Source organism: Panthera tigris, chromosome D2 (assembly GCF_018350195.1).
Source record: "Panthera tigris isolate Pti1 chromosome D2, P.tigris_Pti1_mat1.1, whole genome shotgun sequence".
NCBI lineage: Eukaryota > Metazoa > Chordata > Mammalia > Carnivora > Felidae > Panthera > Panthera tigris.
In genome coordinates, this window is record NC_056670.1 from 73,033,433 (window position 1) to 73,057,658 (window position 24,226).

Here is a 24,226-nt window from a genome sequence, read left to right on the forward strand (position 1 = left end):
AATTTATCTCAAAGATAAATTCCAAATCTGGAATCTTCTGGAAAGTCTGCTTCTAGTTAAAAGCAACCTAATTATAGGGAGGATTATTGAACTCTACCCTAGAGAAATGTACAGAAACTAAGAAAAGATTTTTTTTCTTTTCCCCCTAGAGGAACTTTAGCGGCTAATAAATACAGGGACAGTCTCAAGATCTCTGTAGGAATCGGATTCATTTGGTGGGGTTATGTCAAATTCACAGACCTTTATAGTTATAGACATATACAGCTTTAAAGACCTCTAGGAATCATATTCAGCGACAGTTCCAAGAAATTCTTTCCATTTTTCAACAGCCACTTACACAAATTTAAATTCTCATATTTGAGCTAATTTCTTCTGATCTCTCCTCCCATGAAGGAAAAGATTTCAGCCTTCATCTAAATGATACTTCATTATTAGTACACAATTCTGTCCCAACATCTTCTTGAAAAGGTAACATTTAAAAAATAATGACTTGCCCTCAAATCCAAACTTTGTATACTTCTAACATAACATGAAGAATTTCAGAACCAGTTTTCCTTGGTAAGATTTTTTTTTTTTTTTTTAAGTTACAAAGAAAATAGAAAGAATGAGGGATTTTGGAGTCAGACAAACTTAGATTCCAATTCTAGCCAGGATGTGATGGGCAAGTAACCTATAGATCTTAATCATCTAGAAAGTAGATAGAATAATAGTAATCCTGTAAAGATATCTGAGGGTTGGAAATAATGAATGCAAAGTGCCTACTATATATTATATATTACACATAATAAATACTATTAATAATATAAGTATTTGCAGAGTCATGTTCCAAAAAGTATCTTCAAATTTAGCTATACATTTTCCCTTTTTAAAAGAGATAAAATGTCAAACAAGTAAATGCAGATAATATAACAACACCCATTTATCAACTACTCAGGAAATAAAAAGTTAATACTTAGCCTTATTTGTTTCAGAAAGATTTTTTAAGAGACAATCTTTATTTTGAGAGAGAGAAAGAGAGAGCATGAGCGGGGCAGAGAGAGACAGAGAAAGAGAGAGAGAGAGAGAGACAGACAGACAGACAGAATCCAAAGCAGGCTCCAGACTCTGAGCTGTCAGCACAGAGCCTGACACGAGGCTCGAATCCACAAACCATGAGATCATGACCTGAGCCAAGGTCGGAAGCTTAACTGACTAAGCCACCCAGCTGCCCTAGAAAGATTTTAAAAAACCAAAAAACAAAAAACAGTTTTAACACTTGGCATACCTGGGTGGCTCAGGTCATGATCTCACTGCTCATGAGTTTGAGCCTCACATCAGGCTCTGTGCTGACAGCTGGCAGTTCAGACCCTGGAGCCTACTTCAGATTTTGTCTCTGTCTCTCTGCCCCTTCCCCACTCACATGCTCTTTCTCTCTCAAATATAAATAAATATTAAAAAATTAAAACAAACAAAAACCAGTTAACACTAGAGTGAAAAATAACCAAGTAAACAGAATCAAACAATACTAACCTAAATGAAAAGGTTGACAATCAATGCAAGCTAGAAATACTTTGTGGTTGTAACTTCTCAAACAGACTGAATTTCAAATTCCATAATGTTAACAGCCTTCTCTACAGAAGAACTAAACATTTTACTATACAACATGGACATCAAAATGTCACCTTGAAGCTGCCTCCCCTAATACAAGCATATCTCCTTTCATAATAATGCTTCACTTTATTGTGCTTTCTATAGATACTGTGTTTTTTGACAATTGAAGGTCTGCGTCAAGTCTAAATTCTAAAAATATGTGATTCATAAAACAGGAAAAATAGAAAGAAGGGGCAGAGGAGCAAAAAAAGCCAAAAAACAAAAAGCCAAAAGAAACAAACCAAACCAACAGATGAGAGAAAAACTAAAGGACAAAATGACAGACCGAAATACAACTTAATAATTACATTAAGCATAAATGAACTAAATACTCCAAAGAAAAGGCAGAGATGGTCAGACTACATATAAAAGAACCGTTTGTAATATATATTTAAATATAAAGACACAGAAAGACTTAAAGTAAAAGGTTATTGAAAAAAACATAGAAACCATGCAAACAATAAACATAAGAAAACTGTAGCAGCTTTATCAATACTAAACAAAGTAAGTATCAAGACAAGAAATACTGTGAGACAAAAAGGGGCCCTTCACAATGGTAAAAGGGTCCATATATCAAGAAGACATATGCATGTAATAATGAAACTACAAAAAAGAGAGAAATTCATAGTCATGGTTGAAAATTTAAATACACTTTTCACTCAGTAATTGATAGAACTAGACCAAAAAAATCAGGAAAGATACAGAAGATCTGAATGACTATACATACAGGCAGTCCTTACTTTGAGTTACTGCATGTGAGAACAGTGTCCCCACTTTCCACTGTTCTGATATGCAAGGTTTTGGTTAACACAGTTCCATGCTGAGTAAGGACTATCTGTATATGTTTTTGTATAGTTTTGAATTTTGGAAGCATGTGAATGCTATACATATTAAAATAAGAATCAATAAGGATGGAAAGGCAGCGGTGTGAGGGAGGGAGACTGAAACCGAAAGCAAACAACAACAAAATAAGCCCAACCATATTTCAAATGAATAACATAACACATTGAAGGGGGAAAACTAACCTAATTTATGAATACAGTACTCGACCAGATGCCCTTAATCTTGGGTAAAGTAGGGGAGAACTGCAAATAAATGCTGAATTCTTTTTCGTAAGTATGTTTTCTCTATTTGTATGGACAAAGCAATTCTGAAACTATCTGAGATGTATTAAAGAATTAAGCAAATGAGTAAATTGTTGATGTTATTGGGAGCCAGGGCTCAAGGGACAAAAATACGAAAGGGGTAAGAACTAATACAAGGAAAGCCCTGTGAGAATGAACCGGAATTGGAAGTACCAGAATTGGGTGAATTCATGATTTCTAAATTATGTATGTGCTGTATGTATTCTATACGTGTAAGTGTCTGCACACATATGTATTTCCTAACTGTCTGCTAAACGGGCTTCTGGTTATATATGAGTAGCAATGAATACATCCAACACCCAGATCTTGATTTTTTCGTTATCATTTTCTACTAAAAGAAACTAGGGCTCTTTGGAAAAACAGCTGATTCCAGGATTGTGACAGAGAAGAAAGAAAATGAACCTAGAAGAGCTGTTATACCACAAAGTGATAAAGGCCTTAAAAAAAAAGAAGAGGAAGAAGAAAAAAGACAGGATTATGTCATAGGCAGCATACAGCAGTCAGTCTGAGGGGCTCCTAGAGGCCACAGAGGACAATTTAAGCACCAAAATAATGAAGGACAGTAAAGAAAGAAATAGGAATCCATGAATCCATGCTGGTAATAGTTAATTGGGAAATAAGGGAAGACTCTTGGTATAGAGCAGAATGTCAACTGCTGTGGTTTTCTGTCTTTGTGTTAACACTTGAAAAAATTTTAAATGATGTATTTTTGGAAGCCAGTAAACCAAAACAACACTTTAGAAGCTGCTGACAAAACACAGACTTTAGAACAGTGTGACTCAGGGAAGAACTGACCTTAATTAGAATCTCCTTCGATCTATAATTAGGGACAGGTTATCCTAAATAGACTACTTTGGAGTACAGAGCTCTCACACAACAAAACTTCCTAGTTTTGCCTTCACCAACTATAATCTTAGTTTGTTTAAAATGTGACTAACTGGTTGATAAAACCAGCCAAAGAAAAGAAAATGTATCCATTACATCATTGTCTTAACACAAAGATGTATATGACAAATCCCTCTAGACTTGAGTGCCAGAATTTCTCTTCCCCCGAAAAGCACGCACAGTATACCACGAAATAAGAGCTAAGTAGTCCATCAAGTTTCCTTTGCTGCCGGAAACCTGAGCTTTTCTTCTCTATACGGTTGTTTTAGATATAATTTATCTTCTATTTAAATGCACATGGGCCTATATTTTGTTTGCAAAGTACCTCAAATCCTTTAAGATGGAATTTATAAAATAAATTATAAACCTAAAAAAATCGTAATATGACTGCAACACTAAGTGGAAATAATTTAGTCTTCTAATAGTGCCACGAATACAGCAATTTAGTTCATCTGTGGTTTGAAAGTCAGCGTTAGTGCAAAAAAAATTCAGAATGACTGTTTTTTTTAAACTCTGACAAAAAGTGTTAGAACCAATTTTTACAAAGTTGTGTTTCTGCCGCCAACGTTTTACCTGGGAAATTCAAAACTATATTTCAGATAATCTGAAAAGAACTTCCCTTTACAGTGTGAGACCTAAAACTTTTAAAGTAATAAAATTCAGGGGTGCCGGGGTGGCTCAGTCAGTTAAGTATCAGGCTCCTGATTTCAGCTCAGGTCTTAATCTCCTGGTTTGTGAGTTCGAATCCTGTGTCAGGGATTCTCTCTCTCCGTTTCTTTCTGCCCACCCCCCGCACGCAGGCACGTGCCCTCTCTCTCTCTCAACAATAAAAACATTAAAAAAGAGAATTTACAGGACTCTGTCTGCCCCTCCTTGGCTTGCAATGTCTCTCTCAAAACAAATAAACTTTAAAAATAAATATATATGTAAAAATTCCTAGCACAGTATCTCTTTATTACACCTCCTCTACATCATATTAAACAAATGTATGTTGAATAAATGAATAATAAATCTTCTTCAAGGCTATCTTTGCAGGTCTGGGGATGGGTAGATGAGTAGGTAGATACAGGAGAAGCACGAAATTTTGTCCAAAACTGCTCTTCAAATGTTTGAAAGTTGCTATGATTATTTTGGAAAAAGTAATCCAATGTTATGATTCTGAATCTATAAGAAATGTAAATGTACAAGAAAATTCACTGAAAGGAAACAAGGAACATCAGGCCAAAACTTCCTTAGACACAGACCACTTGAAAAATGTCCTTCCAGACGTTAGTAGAAGAAGCCCAAATCTTAATTAGGTATTTAATATTCACGCTTACTATACCATATTAGTTTAGCCACTTAAAACTCAGACTTGTGCAGAGCTGTGTTTTTATGTACGTGTCATTTTACCACACGATGCAGTCCCTTTTATAAAATCTACAGCATATTTAGTCCTTCTATGATTAAAAAAAATCCTCTGCAACCAGACTTTCTGACATAATGACGTACAATACTGAATCACTCCAAGGTAAAACAAAACAAAGTTTAGCATATTACCAGTATATTAAAAATTAACCTATCAGCAAGGACACAAATACACTGGGTACAAAACAGAACTGTGTACTCAGGCACTTGTTTTTATTATGGGCTGGAAATAAAAATAGAAGTGATAAGTACCCAATAAGTGGTACAAACAAGTGTCACAGAAATGCAGCAAGGAAGACTGGTTTCCGGGAGCAGAACATGGGGTAAGGCCATCGGCCTGGAATAGAGTGGGCTGTGAACACAAGAAGCTTGGTTCTTTAAAATATCTATGGCAGGGAATAGTGAACTATGATCCATGGGCCAAATCCAGCCCCCTGCTTGTTTTCGTGTTGCCTATAAACTACCAACGGTTTTTACATTTTTAAATGATTGGAAAAAAAAAAAAATCAAAAGAGGAGTAGGTCATGATACATGAAAATTATGAAATTCCTCTGTAGACCTTTATGGAGACACAGCCATACCACGTCCATCCGTTTACCTGTTATCTATGATTGCTTTCATATTACAAGGCCGAGCTGAGTAGATGCCACACAGACCATGTGAATCATAAAGCCTAAACTATTTACTATGTGGCCCTTGAGAGAAAACGTTCGCCAAACTCTTTCCTGAGAAAGGCCTGTGTGGCTGAGGCACTAGGAGTGAGGGGCTGGGAGGAAAAAGAAGCTAGAGAGGCAAGAGGGGCACGTGGGCCATAGCGAGGATATGCGTCTATATTCTAAGAGTAACAGGGAAGCCCTTAAAGAATTTTAAGTAGAAAAGTGACAGGAAGATTTGCATTTTAAAAAGCTCATTCTAGGGGCGCCTGGGTGGCTCAGTGGGTTAAGCGTCCGACTTCGGCTCAGGTCATGATCTCGCGGTCCATGAGTTCGAGCCCCGCATCAGGCTCTGTGCTGACAGCTCAGAGCCTGGAGCCCGTTTCAGATTCTGTGTCTCTCTCTCTCTCTGCCCCTCCCCTGTTCATGCTCCGTCTCTCTCTGTCTCAAAAATAAATAAACGTTAAAAAAAAAAAAATTAAAAAAAAAAAAAAAAAAAAAAGCTCATTCTGGTGGTGACACAGGTAACCGGCATGAGGAAAAAAGTAAGGATGTTAGCGTAGTAAGTAGTTTAAGCAGGATATGAACATAGCTAAGACTTATGGGGCTGGGAAAGTAAAAAAAGGAAGCTGGGCAAGATTATTTCTGAGATGCCTTTCAGCTCTAAAATTTTAAGAATCACAGGGGTTTCTAAGTCTGGTTTTGCAACTTTTCAGGGTATTTCCAATGATCACAAACAAATCTCAGAAATGTTATACTATGTAACATTTACTATATATGTGATACATATAACAACTCTCCAATAGAAAGTTAGAAATATGCCAACAGAGCATCAAGCATCTAAAGTTTACTGAAGAATAAATGATCCTCTCCATTAGAATACTTTCTAAAATATGGTTTAAATTTTTTGCAAGCCGGAAAGCACTAGTTTTATGAAATTCATGGTCAAAGAATTACAGTTCATACATAAATGAACACAATGGGGGAACAAACACAAATGTGCTTGCATAAATTTTCACCACACTTTCCCATAATGTAGCAATGAGGGAACAAAGAACATACCTGCTACATTCTAACAATGTAACTTTGAGACGGCCTTCGGTAAGTGCCCACTGTTGTATATGGATATGTTCTTCTTCATCTTCTTCAAATCCTTGCAAGGTTTGGAATGGAAAAAACGGCTTAAACCTGAGAAAAGTAAAGATAAGTCTAAATTTTTGAACAAGAAACACCACAGCTTAACGCATAATAACAAAACCCATCTGTAGGAAAACAACACAAAACAAAAACCTAAACTGCACGTGCCCCATAAATCCAAAGCTTATCACACTCAACTGGCAGCAGATGATACCTTCTCTGTGGCACCCAGACCCCCCTGGGTTTTTGGCATGCTCTCGGTGACAAGGCAGGACACTTAGAAAAAAGAACAAGAAAATCTGAAGATCCCCATTAGGCCCTGAAACTTGGGTGGGGCAGGAGAGCGATTCTTTCTGGACTAGATGGAAGTGTCCCTACAGTACAAGATCAAAATTCAGAATGCATTTTTCATGGAAAGAATACAATTGATAGTAATTAGCACATGATAACGATTACTCATCACAACGACATCAACAACAATCAGTAACGGCAAGGATAGCATCAGAATCGTTTACTATTTGCCAGACAGTGTGCTAAAGCTTTCCAAGCTCACAATACTGAGAGGGCTGATAGACTAGCTTCCCTCCCCAGATGAGAACAGCGAGCCTCACAGGTTAAAGGATTTGTTCAATGTCACATGGTGGGTGGCAGTACCAGGATTCAAGCTAGTATGATTCCATCAAAGCCCAAATTACATAACACTTCGGTTACCTATGAATAATTCAGGCTTGTCCTATGTGCTTATTGTTTAACACTTTGGTTTTCACGGAGAAGCTTGTGCTGAGTTATGAACTGTAGCCTTTAAAATCTTTAATTTGAAACACAATTCATACTCCTCCATTAAAGCAAAGGACAAAGAAAATGAGAGAAAATTGGGCTCGGGAGCGTATAGTTTTCAATTCCCCTTATATACTGTTACTGGCCCCAGCATTTGTCTGCTTCAAACTTCAGTGCTTCTCACTAACCCCACACAAAAAAGACAGTCAAAAGTCCTTGGTTTCTCACATGCAGGGTCCACCACAATTTATTTTCCCAGTGGCATTTTTCGCTATTAGAAACCTTCTTTTCTAGGAAGTGTAGTCACCTCAAGTACCCAGAAGATACCATGCATATTCCAGCTCTCAGGTCTTTCGAACCAACTGGATGTTTTCCCTACTTCTGCAAGCCTAGACAAATCCTAAACACTTTCCATAATCGGCTTTAGGTCCTAGATCACAGCAGAGCACACACACTGCTTTCACTCTTTATTTTGCAGTCACTTAAATTGCTGTGCATTTATGCTTTGAAATCTCAAATGTGACACGCTCATGACTGTTTGTACCCTTCATGCACACCATCAGGACTCAAATATGTGTTGAGCTTATTTATAAAAATCCAATGCTAAAAATGAAATAAACATTTAGAAAATAATAGCCTACTATAGTTCATACGGGAAGATATTGACATAGGGGGAGAAACACTGTTTTATGGCTTCCCCGTGAACAGGATTAAAGGAAAATCTTTTTAGGGACAGACAGATACACAAACAATGTCCTGAGCTTTTCTCCTGCTTCTGAACCAGATGGGAAACAGAAAGTCTCTTCAGCTCCTCAATTTGCATTTGAAGTCATTTGGTTCAAACTCGCACCAAATTTTTGATAGGAAAAAAAAATTAGGAACTAAATTCATCATGCTAATACAATGTTGTAGCGGAGTGCTTTTAACATACAAGCCTCATGGCTCCTGTAGAACATGTGACTGTCACTCTGTGAAACATTACAAAGATCACTATGCTATATACACAACCAACTTTGAATATAATAACGCAGCTAAATCAAAGCTGCTCTATGAATCAACTTTTCTTGTCATGTATAAACTTACAATTCAGCAAGAATATTTTTCCACAGGTGTGTGACTTCAATGTTCTATGGAATAAAATCTAATTTGGTTTATTAATGCTTCTAGCAGCATTTGCTAAAAGTGTTTATGCACAAAAGGACATTAAAATCAGAAAAAATGTATTCCATTTAAAAATAATACACTAAACACTGGGATAAAGCTATTTGTTCACCAAGCTAACAAACAGAATCCACACATTTGCATTCTCTAAGGACACGGTTTTCAAAAATTTGAAGTCTAAGCCTTTAAGTATCTCAAACCAATAAAGAAATCCAAACAGCAAAGCAAGCTACTTCTACCCCTTAGTTTTATCTTCCCATCCGACCGCACTATCCTTCCTCAGGATTCATTAGCCTTTCTTGTGTTAGCCCATCAAACATGTCACTGTTTTCTCACTCAAGTTCCCTGAACAAGCTACCTGTACTTCCTCCTGTAGTAGCCTTAAAAAACCAACCCAGAAAGATCAACTTCTAAAATGACAGCACCGGGGGGGGGGGGGGGGGGGGGGGGGGGCCTGGGTGGCTCAGTCGGTTAAGCACTGGCCTCTTGATTTCCGGTCAGGTGGTGATCTCACTCAGCGTCAGTCATGAGATCAAGCCCACCCCCCACCCCACCCCCCACCAGAGCCTGCTTAAGATTCTCCCTCCCTCTCCTTCTGCCCCTTCCCTGCTTGTGTGCACACACACGCTCTCTCTCAAACATCACATTAAATTAATTAAATTTAAAAAATAAAATGATAGCAAAAGAGATCCACTGACCCACTCTGCAATAAAACTGATGCAAGTCATTAACATAGATACAGAAACAAAACACTTCAAGCCTCGGAAATGGCCCTAATGGTAAACAGCAAAGGGAAGAACTTCTATTCATCAATTTTCTTGACTAGAAAATTTGGTTAAGAAAAGTGAGAGTGTGTGGTGTCTAAACCAAGACGGGCCCCCCACCCCCACCCCAGCAGGCTGAGCAAGGAAGAGATTCGTCTCCAGACCTCCAGACCGCTTGCAGCCGGGCACATGGTGGTCTCACCTCCACTCCCGAGGCCTTTCTCCCGGGGCGGGGGGGGGGGGGGAGAGAGAGAGAGACAGAGACAGAGACAGAGGAGGGCGGCAGTGTTTCTCATCCAGCCCCCTGCTGCCCAGCACTGAGGCTAAGCGCCAGGCCAGTGGAGAGATGGGAGCTCCCTTCCTTGAAAGGCCCCGATCTGTGGGCCGGAGACTTCACCCTGGGCACGGAGCGCACCGGAGCCCTCATCGTCTTCGCTCTGCCCCAGGACCCAACGGTTCTGTGCCCAGAGGGGCCAGGCTGCTGCCACCCCTGAGCCCCCTCGCACCCAGCTTCTGGAGTGGGAGTGGCACTCACTCACGGAGAAGCCGGCCGTTGTCCCCAGCTCCAGAGCCCTGGCTCAAAAGATTTTGCTAAGGGGTAGGAAAGGGAAAGGCGGGCTTTAAAAAAGCTCCTAACCTCTTCCCGAGGCGTTAACTTCATACACCAAAGAATATGGAGAAGCCCAAACCCTACGTGTGCTCTCAAGAACGAGGGAGGTGGTGACGAAAGGCAGCCGGGAGATTCATGGATTTAACGAAGATGCAGCCTAAATAAAGGCTGCCCTGGTCACAGGAAATAAGACGGGGGGAGGATCTCTCCTGAGGTCACAACAAGTACCAAACGCTGACCTCAAAAATTATTCCTTGAAAGAAGCCACAATTTGACTGGATTCGTTGGTGGAACAATATACGCCCCCAGGGCACTGTTGAAAACGATAGGGTGAGGGGTAGATGGCACTAAAAGAACCCAGGCAATCACTAAAAAACAGATAAATAATAAGCCCTGGGAGAGGGGGACCGGTGCTCAAAGCTGCTACAATAGATTATCTAAATATCTGATTTCCAACCAAAATTGTGAAGCTTGCAAAGAGAAAGCATGACCCCTGAAGCAGAACAGGCAACACAAACCGCCAGGAAGAATGACCAGGTGCTGGACTGAACAGAGAAAAGACTTCAAAAGAGCCATGAGAAATATGTTCACAAAACATTTTTAACAGCATGATTAAAGCAGTAAAGGGAGGTATTATGACAATGTCACATCAAATAGAGACTATCAATAAAAAATACAGGAGTTACATTAAAAAAAGAACCAAGTGGGAATTCTGGGGTTGAAAACTAAAAATGGAAATAAAAAATTTCAGGGCACCTGAAATGTAACTGCAGAGCCTGGTCTGTAGTCCCTGAGGTTGATTTGATTACCACCCAGTTTTCTGCGGGAATAACGCACTAAACCCGGGTGGCCTAGTTGGTCGAGCATCTGACTCTTGATTTTGGTTCTGGTCATGATCCCAACCAAGGGCTGTGGGATGGAACCCTACAGCATGGAGCCTGCTTGAGATTCGTGCTTTCTCACTAAAAGATAAAAAAGAAAAAAAAAAAAAAAAGGAAAAGAAAGAAAAGAAAGAAAAAGAAAAAGAGAGCACACCACCAAAAGGGTTCTCAACCATAAATATGAACCGACAGAAGAAAAGGCTTAATGAATTTGAAGATAGAGCAACAGAAGTTACACAAGCCAAAGAACAGCCAGGAAAAATAACAACAAACAATGAACTGAGTCTTAGAGAAATCTAGGAGACCATTAAGCACACCAACACACATAATGGGAGTGCCAAAGGAAGGGAGAGAGAGAAGAGAGGAGGAAAGAAAGAGGGGAATGGAAAAACCAAAGAAAGAACAGAGGCAGCCAGTAAGCCCCAAAGCCACAAATTATATGATTCCATTCATATAAAAATCCAAAATAGGGAAATCTATAGAGGCAGAAAGTACATTCATATTTAGGGTTGGGGTGGTAGGGGGGGTTAGGAGAAGGATAGCTGAAGGGTACGGGGTTTTCTTTTTTGTGGTGATAAAACTTCTAAAATGGACTGTGGTGATGGTCGTACATATCTGTGAATATACTAAAAGTCACTGGAATGTAAGCTTTAAAAACGTAAGTTTATGGAATATGAATTATATCTGAATAAAGCTGTTAAGAAAAATCCCAACCCAGGAGGCGCCTGGGTGGCTCAGTCGGTTGAATGTCCGACTTCGGCTCAAGTCATGATCTCGTGGTTTGTGAGTTCGAGCCCCGTGTCGGGCTCTGTGCTGACAGCTCGGAGCCTGGAGCCTGCTTCAGATTCTGTGTCCCCCTCTCTCTCCGCCCCACCCCTGCTTGTGCTCTGTCTCTGTCTTTCAAAACTGAACAAACATAAAACAAAAAATTAAAAAAAGAAAAAAGAAAAATCCCAACCCAGTTTACCCAGAAATAATTTCTTTTGTCATTGCTTTGATATGTAAATGTTTGGTGTTTAAATAAGAAATAAAACCATAAACGACACACCTCTGTTAAAAAACCTTACAGCCACTTTTAAGGCTTACGAAAAACAAAGATTTATTAAATAGTTACTATATCAGGTACTGACTCAAAGCATTTATTGGCTCACCTAATACTTACGACAGCCCCCAAACAAGGCATTAGCACACTGTACATAAAGCAACAGTCGTAGAGGCCTCATAAATCCTACACACTGAAGGCAAAACCGGCATTAGCCTGCTAGGGCTGTCAAAACAGAATACCACACACTGGGTGGCTTAAAAACAGAAATGTATTTTCTCCTAGTTCTGGAGGCTGAAGTCCACCACTAAGGCGACAGGAGGTTTGGTCTCTAGTGAGCCTCTCTCCTTGGCTTGCAGACAGGCACCTTCTTGCTGTAATCTCTCATGGCTTTTCTGTCTGCACACCCACTCCTGATGTTCATTCCTTTTCTTATAAAGACACTGGTCCTACTGGATTAGAGTTCCATCCTTATGACCTCACTTAAGGACCTTAATTACCTCCTTAAGGGCCCCACCTCAAATACCGTTGCGCTGAGTAGGTTAGGGCTTCCACATACCAATTCTGGGGGAAACAATTCAGTCCACAACAGAATGCAAATGTTAACTCCAGAGCCTGGTCTGTGGTCCCTGAGGTTGATCTGATTCCACCCAGTTTTCTGCTGGAATAACACACTAAACCTGGCCTGAAGGTACCCGGCAAGGACGCTCACGGTTTCACGTATATTACTGTGCTTGATCCACAAAGTAACACGGGGAAGCACAGTCTGCAAATCACTTCTGCATTTCACACAGATAAGGAAACAGGTACAGAAGAAAACAAAGAGACTGCTGGAGATTGCATCCTTTATTAAAAAGTTACATGAAAATAAATGCCAGCAAAATGAGGGCATAAACCAAGAAAGAAGCGATCCGGAAAAGAGTCGATCCAAGTCCAGAAAGCAATGATCTCCCCTAAACCCAGATGACAGGTGTGTGGCAAGCCAAGAGACAAGCCTGGTTTGAAATGGGTGATGAAGGCTCCGAGGAGATCTCTAGGAAATGAGGGGAATGAATAAGATAGGCAGAAGGAACGAGAAGGGAGAGGTTAATTTTTCAGTTAAAAAAATTCAAACTTGACTGTGGGGACATTGTTTTGAATGTTGCACCAAGAGTTTGAAATTGGAACACAGAGAAGGAAACATAAAGCTGCATATTAGGTAGCTGTACAATAAAGGAAAATTATGCAGATGTAGTAACAACGTAAATACATAGACCGGTCAAGGAAGGGAACTCTGAACAGAACATAAATGTTATTGATTATGTACAAAGAAGGATGCAGTTCAATGCATGAACTGCAAACAGTGATAGAGCTAGATCAGGAAAAGGCAGGAGGGAAGATGCAAGAGGCCGTCACCTAGCTAAATCCTCACCTACCTCAGAAGGACGTCAATCAACAGACAGTGTCTGACGTTGTTAAATCAAGAACAGCAACGGGACATTGCTGAGCAATAAAGAGGTAACACCATGATTAATTAGCATAGCTAACGTTACCAAGTACTTACTGTATAACAAGCATTACAATGATTAATTCTTTTTTTTTTTTTTTTTAAATTTTTTTTTTTTTCAACGTTTTTTTTTTTTTTTATTTATTTTTGGGACAGAGAGAGACAGAGCATGAACAGGGGAGGGTCAGAGAGAGGGAGACACAGAATCGGAAACAGGCTCCAGGCTCCGAGCCATCAGCCCAGAGCCTGACGCGGGGCTCGAACTCACGGACCGCGAGATCGTGACCTGGCTGAAGTCGGACGCTTAACCGACTGCGCCACCCAGGCGCCCCCTACAATGATTAATTCTTAATAATTCTATGAGATGTAATGAATTCTCATTTTGTAGATGAGGAAACGGAGACACAGAAGTTATACAGCTAGTAAGCAGTAAGAATCAAGATAAGAATCAAAGCAGTCAGGCTCCCAAATCTGTGTTATTAATCAGCACCTCTTAAAAGCTGCTAAAGAAACAGTTACAAATGGTTGATTCTGAAGAGTATGACTTCTGTTAGGAAAGTAGAGGATTTAGGGAAGTGACTGCTGACTTTCATACGAAGTCCTGTCATATGTGATTTTTTAATTTGATTTTTAAATTATGTACATAAACTTGGGGCGCCTGGGTGGCTCTGTCGGTTAAGCGTCCGACTTCGGCTCAGGTCATGATCTCCTGGTTTGTGGGCTCGAGCCCCGCGTCGGGCTCTATGCTGACAGCTTGGAGCCTGGAGCCTGCTTCGGATTCTGTGTCTCCCTCTCTCTCTGCCTCTCCCCTGCTTATGTTCTGTCTCTCTCTGTCTCAAAAATAAATAAAAAATTAAAAAAAATTGTTTTAATAAATTATGTACTTTAACTAAAATGAAAAGACAATACCAAATGTTGAAGATGTGAAACTGCTAGTGTAGACTATCGTAACTACTTTGAAAACTCTGTGGCAATATTTACTAAACCCGAACAGATGCATAACCCATGACCCGGCAAACCTACTCTGAGATACATCCAATAGAAATGTGCACAAACGGTCACCACAAGACATGTATAAGAATATTCATAACAGGGCTATCCAATGGTCCATCACGAGTAGAAGGGATAAACTGCGTACAATCACACAGTGGAATACTCCACAGCAAATAAAATGAACAAACTACATCCGTGCACGGTAACATGGATTAATTTCACAAACATACTGTTGAGCTAAATAAAGAAGCTAGAAAAACGATGAGTGCACCCAACATGGCTCAATTTATATAAAGTTCAAAAACAGATTTAAAAAAAAAAAAAAAAGAAAGAAAGAAAACCAACCCAAAAGCAACGGTGACAGAAGTCAAGAGAGCTACGCTGAGAGAGGGGAGGGTAGTGACTGGGTGGCAGTCAAGGGACTTCCTGGTTGCTGGTAATATTCTATCGCTTGTTCTGAATGCTGTTCTGTTCCCTTTGTAAAAATGCATTGAAATGAATTTTATAATAGTGCACATTTTAAGTGGTGAGTTGTATTTTAGTAAAAGTTAAAAAAAACATGTTTAATTTAAAAATGTACATTACTTTGGTAACATTTTAAAAATATACAGTATTTAAATTTTACACCTACAAGAGAAGCCAAGCCTTCTTCTCATATGTGGATCCGAATCTTTTTTAATGTCTAAAATATGTTTTTTCTCTAAGATGTTTCTTCAAGAATGCTCTATAAGCACCCTGAATGCCAGCTGGTGACATCTCTGTCACATGGCAGCAATAAAACTGTTTGCAAACACTGTGATCTTTAGAGAAAAAGGGTTTACTACAAACACAATATAAAAATAGTCTGAGGTCTAAATCTACTCTTGACTTCAGCATGGGCTCTGTGTCTTTGCCAAAGTAATAAATCTGCTCAAGTCTTCAACTCAATAAAAGGGAAAACTTCCTAACAATTAGAGCTAGTAAAAAAAAAAAAAAAAAAAAAAAAAAAGGCACAGCTATCTCAATGCACTGCATACCTTCTATCTCTAGAAATACTCAGGTAGAGGTTGGACGAGGCTTTGTCAAGGAGGGAAGGTGTCATGAAAAGAAACACAAAAATAAGAATCATGCAAGGCCAACTCCAAGAGATTTTTTTCAAAATAATCAGGGGAGAGCAGTGATGCCCCAAAGTGGCCATAAGTTAATGACTGTCTGCTACAAACTATGGGGGTTTACGGAACTACTCTCTTAACTTCTGAATAAGTTTTAAATCTTCCCTAATGAAGAATTAGAAGAGGTCTGTTCAGTATACTAAAACATTTTCAGTTCTCTCTTCTTTCTCCTTTCTCTTCTACACTTTCTTTAGCAACATCATTTGTTCTCACTGCTTCTACAAGTTCTATATATTGATGCCTAAAAGTAAATTAGACACCTTTTCTTGAAACTGGCTCCTTCTCTCCTGTTTTCTCTTACTGGCACCACCGACTTCATAGACACTTGGAAACCCGAAGTTACCTTTTACTCTTTCCCTTCTCGCAACCCATCCGTTCCACCTCCATTCCCTTCTACGTACTGGTGAGATGTCTCTTCCACTCTTGTTCGGTGTTCCCCATTGGCCTGGTTCGGGTTTTCACTAGTGACTTACCAGGCTACGATTTCTGAAGTCAGGTTTCCTCTTCTTTAAAAAAAGTATTTTTAAATCCAAAACAAAAGCCTTCTGCTTCTTTAAGTAAAAAGCTACTTCATAGGACAATTACAAAGACTTAGAGAGTTCACACGTGAAATAGTGGGGCTCCCAACATGTAATAGGCACACAAAGCCTGGTTTTCTTCCTTCTCCATGCTCAAGTCTCATCAAACTGGCTTCCTCAGGGAATCCTTAAAGATACCATCCAATGTCCTGATTCAGTTCCTTCTGCTATTTCTTCCACCAAACCATACCTCCATCCCATCACCCCGTGGCTAAAGATAAACTATCCTTTACTGGTCAGCCCAAACGTCATCTCATCCCTTTCCACCAATGTGCTTACAGACTCAAAAGACCACAGTCTTGTTTCAGGCTTGGGAATATAAACAACACTACATCCTGCCTAAGGAAGAGAGTAGAACGAGCAGTTCTCAAGAGGCAACTGGGGATTGTGTGATTTTTGCCTTTCAGTCTGACAGTCTTGGCTCTCTCGCATTAGGAACTAGAAAACCTAAGTGTGCTTTAAATTCTCCTAAACCAAATATATAAACTAGATAAAGCAGGGGTGATCATCTTCAAAACTTACCCTTCTTCAGAGGTAGCACAGCATTCCTTTAAAAAATGACTATTTAAGTATCACAAAACCTCAGCTGCCCGTAACTTCCCTGGTGCGCATTATTGTGCAAACTATGGCACACTAACACAAAACTCCATGTAAGCTAGAGGGAAAACAAAGCACGTGTGGCTCAAAATACTCTTACTTTTCTATACCTACATTTCAAAGTTCCAATTTTACTTGGACAGTTCAATCGATACTACATCACAGGCCATTCGCACACCGAGCTCCCCCAAGCTTACCGAGGTCAGGACTGCCCCATCATTTCTCCCGGGAGACTGCCTGCTAAGCGCTGTGATTCCCGAGGTAGTCCTGCGTGGTGAGCCCCTTTCCACCACTCACCTCCTCTCTGTAAAGGGCAGGCTCCACCTGCTGTTGCTTCCTCGCCTGTGGTCCAAAAGCACTCTCTACAGGCTTCTATTATGCCCCTAATCACCCTGTTTACATGTCTGTTTCTCTCGGGTTCTCCCTCACACCACCCCCTCCTCCCAACTAAATGGCCAGCTGCCTGAAGGAAAGAAACAGACGCGACAGCTATTGGAGAACAGGGTCAGGAGCAGACTCTGGAGCTTGAACAGCGTGGCTTGGGATTCCGTTCTGCCACTTCCCAGTAATATAACCTTGAGCACAGTGTGACTTTAAGCCTCAGCTTCCTCATATGAAAAAGGATAATAATTACACCTACCTCAGAGCTGTTACAAGGACTACGTGAAATAATAAAAAGCATTGTTCGTCCCTCACTCCTCAGCTTCTTTTTGACGAGGCAGTTTAAAGCAGTGTTAGGCACACAGGTTTTAGAGCCGGTGCTTGGTTTTGAATTTTGGTTCTTACATTTACTAGCTTTAAGACCTTGGACAAGCTACTTCAACTCTCAAAGCCTCAGTTTCTTCATCTGTAAAAGTAAGATAATAATTATTACCTATCTTAATAAGGTTATTTTAAGGAGGAGATGAGAAAGTTCACATAAAGCAGTAGGCACAGTGAGGGGCTCTAGAAATACTTCCTATCAAGTTTTCTATTTATCTATTTTAAGGCTGATCTCCTAGAGACTTAACACAGGGCCAACTCCTTCCCTTCCACAAAGAACCATTTCGGGAGTCTGCGTTCACCAAGTCGGATGTTCAAAGTCACAGCTGTTTGTCTTCCTTGGATTCTAGATTCCACATGGCCATGACTTCAGTCGTGATACCAGTTGGTTTTTTAAAAATTGTGCTCTTTGAGAGGATATCAACTTGCAAGTGCAGGGAAACAAATTAACAATAGCCAGTAGGGCCTCCCTACCCTAGGTGTTCCCTTTCTACCTCTGCATCATTAAGCTTCATAACTTACATAACTAAAGCATATATGAAAACTGAATATAGTCAGACACCGACTTAAGGAAACCTATGGAGAACTGTTCCATTTATGGGATTCCTGCATGGGCACCACACTGACAAATCTACACTTTGGAAAAGGATTTCAATTCCTGTACTCCCAAGGAGAAAAAAGTAGTGGTGAACAGTTATGAAACTAACAAGGACAACAAACCCAGTTATCAAAACTTCCCCCCGACGATCTATATACCCTCAACTTCATACAAACTCCTAATTCTGCATAGAAGAATCAAGATCTAAAATGCTTCACAACTCTCTGATGTAGTTTTACATATACACCGAACAAAGAGCGTGGTAACAGAGGCCACAGGTCCCTCACAAGAGAACTCAATAGGTGGTGACTCAAAGGTGAGTCAGTGTTAACCGATATCCTATGCACCAGAGAGACAAAGTATCAAATGAGAGGAGTCGCTCAGCGAACCAAAGTAATCCTCTTGACCACGTCTTGATAAATCTCGTATGTTTTTGTGTTCATCACAACTCACAAAGTGAGGGTCCCTTACCACAGCCTGTGATGAATAAAATTGAAATCCTCAGCTTTCACAAAGCTGGGGGGGAAAAAAAAAAAAAGGCAGAACCATGAGAAGAACTGTCCTCAAATTCAAATCCCCACTCCTCTCTGCCAGCTCCCCCAACACACACTTTAGAGTAAGAAAATATAAAAATTACTATTTTATTGGTTTCTAGCATGCCTATAAATTATATAATGCCTTCACATACATCTGTGATTCTCATGATTCATAACAACATATGGCATTGTAAGTTAGAAATTAAGGATGAGGAAGTTCAAGTGGCTTTCTGTGATCGGTCGGTGATCACAATGGTACAATCATAACTGCAGCAGATCCACTCAAATCTGTGCTCCTTACGACACCAAGATGTAAATACTATAGATCAAATGAAAATGTATGTTTGAAATGTTCATTAAAACTGACTCAGGAAGCGAGGCAACAGAGGTTCCTCCTTTATAAACGGTAAAAATAAACACATTTGAGATTATATCAGCAGTTCTCAAATACCTGGTTCACAGGACCCCTACACATTTTAAAAATTATTAAGGACTCCAAAGACCCATTGTTTATGTGGGTTATATAGACATCTACCACGTTAGAAATTAAAAATAACACTTTTAAACATAAGAATACACAAGCTCACATTCCATCAACTGTCTGGCTGATGATGTCCTCACACATCATATGACTCTTGGAAAACACCACTGTACCTTGTAAGAGAATGGCACTGAAAAAGGCAAACAGCATTTCTGTATTACCATGAGAATCGTTTTGACATGGTAGACTCCTGTGAGGGTCGTGGAGATCCAAAGCGGTCCTCAAACCACACTTTGAAAACCACTCACTGAGTGGGGCGCCTGGGTGGCTCAGTCAGTTATTGAGTCCAACTCTTGGTTTCGGCTCAGCTCATGATCTCACGGTTCATGAGCTCAAACCCATGTTGGGCTCCTTCACTGTCAGCTCAGAGCTTGCTTGGGATTCACTCTCTCTCCCTTTCTTTCTGCCCCTCACCAGCTCACGCTCTCATCTCTCTCTCAAATAAAGAAATGCACTTAAGAAAAGAAAAGAAAAAAGAAAACTACAGAGTTAAAAAGTTAACAGAAAAAGTTAACAGCTATCATGGCAATTCTTCAATTCTAAGTTCTAACCTGTTATCTTACTTTAAGTACACTGTTTCTCACTACTGGATTAAAAAAAAATTTAAGGAAGGAGTGTTTTATTTATTCCCTCCTACCACTAATTCTCTTTGCAATGTATAGTGCCCTGGACCAAGATGGCACCAAACATTTATGGGGTAAATTGAATCTCTTCTAAACTCTAGTGGATAGAGGAAGAGAAAACATCTTAAAGCAAAATTATCACCTCCCTACTATGATAAAGACATGAAAAATGAAGTATATAATACAGAGGTCAGATCTTCTTAAGCCAGTTAGATGCATCAAACAGACAAAAACTCCATTCAAGACATGGAGGAAAAGATCTAAACGAGAAACGAGGAGAAAGTTAATGCTTTAAGGTTATACCTGTCCACCTTTCTCCTAAGTTTTCTCTATCCAAATAAAAGTAGCAAAGCATATTCTGAAGTATAAATGGTTTTAATATTATCTGTATCTCTGCTTCTCTTACCTGAGGTTGGAACTTATTAAATATTTCTTTAACTTAGTAAATATTTTTAAGAAGATTTGTACCTGCATATTTGAGAGAAATCCAAACATGAGGCCTCTGCAGAAATAACAGATAAGTGAATAATAATGCCACCTCATAATTACATAATTTTTTCTAAAAATTTTAAAAACTTTAATTTTCATTCAGTCTTAAAAATAACAAGTTGCAAGACTTACCCAAGGATACACTAAATCAACAAATCAACAGTAATTTCAGAAATACAAAAGTAATTCCCAGTCATCTAATCCTACTGTTTCAGGGCAAAGAGGCTAAGCTACTTTCCGGAGAAACCGTAAGAGCACAGAGTATCCCCAAGACACTCCAACCGTTAACAGCACAGACTCTGGTCTAATAAATGCTGTTGACTAGCATGATTCTCAGAATAATGGAGTCCAAATCCTAAATTGATAGCATCAAGAATTCCAAACATTTTGAATAACTTACTCAAATATTTTAAATAAATAGTTTACTAAAAAACGGCTTAAAGTTTAGATAAATTGTATTCATGGGCTTTATTACAGACTAACACTGTCAGGAATTTTCTCCTTATACCTCACTAATTTCAAAATACCGGAACTAAATTCAATCTGTACTATCTGCCACTCCAGTATTAGTAAATGCAGGACACATAGTTTGCTACAAACATTTCAATTCTTCCTATGTCAAAAGTTTGCAATTGAGTCCTGACTAAAACCCAAAGTTAAATACTGAGAACTAATAACCTTTCCAAATATTAGAATAGACCAAACATCACCTGTCCTAAATCTTACAGATTATACTTAATGGTAAGAACAAAATAAGGCTTTTAGTGCATTATAAAAATGATTATCATACAGTGAAATTGGCTATAATAGAATGGCTCTTACTTCAGCCACAGCAAGTTTCACAGAACTAAAAGCTCTGAATTATTTACTTGCTTGACCAAATAACTAACGTAGCAGAGACTGTGTAGTCAGCAACCACAATCATCCTTAGTGATGAGTATGAGCATAATCCAGTACTCGTGAAAGACTATTGCGTGAAAAGGAGAGTAAGCACATAACACAAACACCAGAGGCACTATTTAGTAGATATTGATGCCTAAATGAAATAGCCGTATCTAAGAACAGAACACAGTTGTTTTTCAAATATAGATTCTTATAGCCAGCTACTAAATAAAAGTATGTCATTATCACTATTTAAGATTTTACAGCAAAAATCGCTTACAATTGCAGATTATACAGGAAGGATGTGGGAGCTGATCCTATGAGAAATGGCTTCTAAACATCTGAGGTCACAAATACCTGTTTCACTGGCATGTACCTCGCCAGTGAACCAAGTACGCATATAGGTACTTAATACAAAGGAAAATACCCAATCAAAACATTTTTATTGTGCCAATCATAGTATTCTTGTTTTTAAGTGCATGCCAACAAGAACTAATTATGCTGGGCAGTGGGCCATTTTCTAGCTCTTTTCTCAAAGATATGCAAACCAAAGCACAGACATCTCAATACTCTACTCACCATATCATCACCTCCATTCTCCAGACAATACACGAAGAATTCATGGGCATAAATACCCAATGTACTGATTAAAGAAGAAAGAAATACATGTTCTAAAGCAGTCTGCTGGTTTCATGAAAAAATTATGCACCAGACCAGCGAAAATCAGTTGTTTTTCTTTATCAGTCCAAGGAAAGGATCATCTACAGTTTATCTATACTGACCTTTCCTAAGAATACGAAATTGAAAGCCACAGCTTCTGGAGGGTCAGAGAAGGTTGCAAACACATGCAGGTTTTGTTTTTGTTTGCGTGTGGAAATAGAGGTGATGCCCATAAGGTGCCCAACAGACCTTAACTCAGAACTGTGAACTGCTGGAGATTTTCATCAGCATTATTTGTGTGTATGTGTTGTGTGATGTAGTATGGTGTGTGTGTGTGTGTGTGTGTGTGTGCGCGTGCGTGTGTGCGCGCGCGTGCGCGCAAAGGGAGGAGGTGCTCCTCTTCGATACTGACTTTACAATCAGAATTTAGGTTACAAACTAGCAGCCTGTGTTTATAATGACAACCTTACACCATTTTTTAAAAAAAGGTTAAAATGTTTTATACATCTGTTTATGAAATTCAAAGGATACAGAATTCTTTAGACTGAACTCAAAATTCCAGCACTTCAGTTACACAGCTGAGGTCACTTTGTGAAAATCTATCAAGCATACTCTCAGGATCTGGGCAATTTCTATCTACACACACACACACACACACACACACACACACACGTCAGTAAGTTCGTACACACACAAAAAAGTTCTGCATTTAAAGGGCTAACGTGCTTTTTTCTATAGGATGGTGAAAAGACGATATTTAGGCAGGGACAAGAAAAATGATGTTGTGAGCTCTTCGGCTGTCTGTGGGAAAAACATTCCTGAAGAAAAACTAGGAAGGCCCTTGTGATGGGCGCATGCTTGGAGTGTGAGGACAGCCAGGAGGCCAGAACAGACTAAGTGAAAGAAGAGTTATAGAAGATAAGGCCAGAGCTGGAGACATGGCCAGGAGTGAAGTAAAGCGGTGAATGAGTTAGACCCACACATACCTTTGAAAGGGGAAACTTGTTTAATGTGTCACCTAGCAAATATCTGACATATCTCTAGTAAAATGTCTAACAGATATAGGATAATCAATAAACGTGTATTCACTTAGTTACTAAACCAAAGATACGGAAGTTTATTCAGTAGGTGTCCTATATGTGACATTTAATATCTCCAATTAGATAGATACTATTTGTTTCCATTTTACAGATATGAAAACTGAAACCAGGGAAGAGAAAGCCCTTTGTTCAAGGGTTCTTGCTTGGGAGAGTGAAGTCAGGTACATATTATCCCCAAAGCTCTATGGACTGAAACAGACAACTAAGTACTTCTCTATGGCCTCAAACCAAAAGAATAAAATAATTCCATAGTAGTGGCAGTCTCTACTTAGCACCTGCATTTCTACTCATCTGAAGGTAAGTAATTAACACCTATACCTCCTTCTTCCCTACTACAACTACAATAAGTATGTGGTTTTATCCGAGTCTTAGCAGTTTGGCAAGAAAACATTTTCAAACTAAACTTCTGTAAAACTTCTACTAATAACTAGGTAGTTGCTTTATGACTCTCCAGTGAAGTATGATGTGCTCTGATGCCATGCCAAAAGTGCTGGTAGGTCCTAGGACTCGAGAAACAGAACAAAGGGATTTAACTGCACTTGTTTCCTGGTGACATTGTTCTGAGAAAATGGAGAATACGATAGGAAGAAATGTAAGGGCAATATTTAACTTCTAAACGTGGTATTGAGTGGTAGAAACTCTAACTTGAAATGTCAGATATTCTTACTGAACAACTGACTCAAAAAGGCTCAGCCTGCTGTATGGAATTTTACTAAGAGGAGAAAAAAAAGAGAGACTGGTTACACTTTCTTGAATAGAGGTTTTTTAGGAATGTCTGAGCCATATGATTCCTGTATACCTTCTAAGAAGGCCAACAAAATTATTAAAGTGCTTAATATTTAAGCACATTAGTTTTAGTTATACTTACAGCAACAAAGTTGTACCTGTCTGTCTGTACTCACTACTCAACCTGGAGTCTAAGGACTCCAGGCAGGTTTGGAGGGGACTATAAATTTCATGAAATTAAACAAAAATCTGTGTATACATTTTTCTGCAGAGACCCACAGTTCTTATTAGCTTTCCAAAAAGATAAAACCCTCAAAAAAAGGCTTAAAAGTACTTTTCAACATATATGTACATCTGCTCCTTTTCTGTAGACATTTAAAGCATAGCTTTTGTCCTGTTTTTTAGTTTCTTTT

The 24,226-nt window shown here is 39.3% G+C and overlaps 1 protein-coding gene across 1 annotated transcript in view; it reads right to left on the reverse strand.

Moving 5' to 3' along the window:
- Window positions 1-24,226, reverse strand: part of PDZD8 (PDZ domain containing 8) — a 72,406-nt gene that overhangs the window by 40,459 nt on the left and 7,721 nt on the right. Inside the window, exon 2 of the mRNA XM_042961263.1 lies at window positions 6,782-6,907. Within this exon, the coding sequence (XP_042817197.1) occupies window positions 6,782-6,907 (126 nt within the window). The remainder of the gene's footprint in view (window positions 1-6,781; window positions 6,908-24,226) is intronic.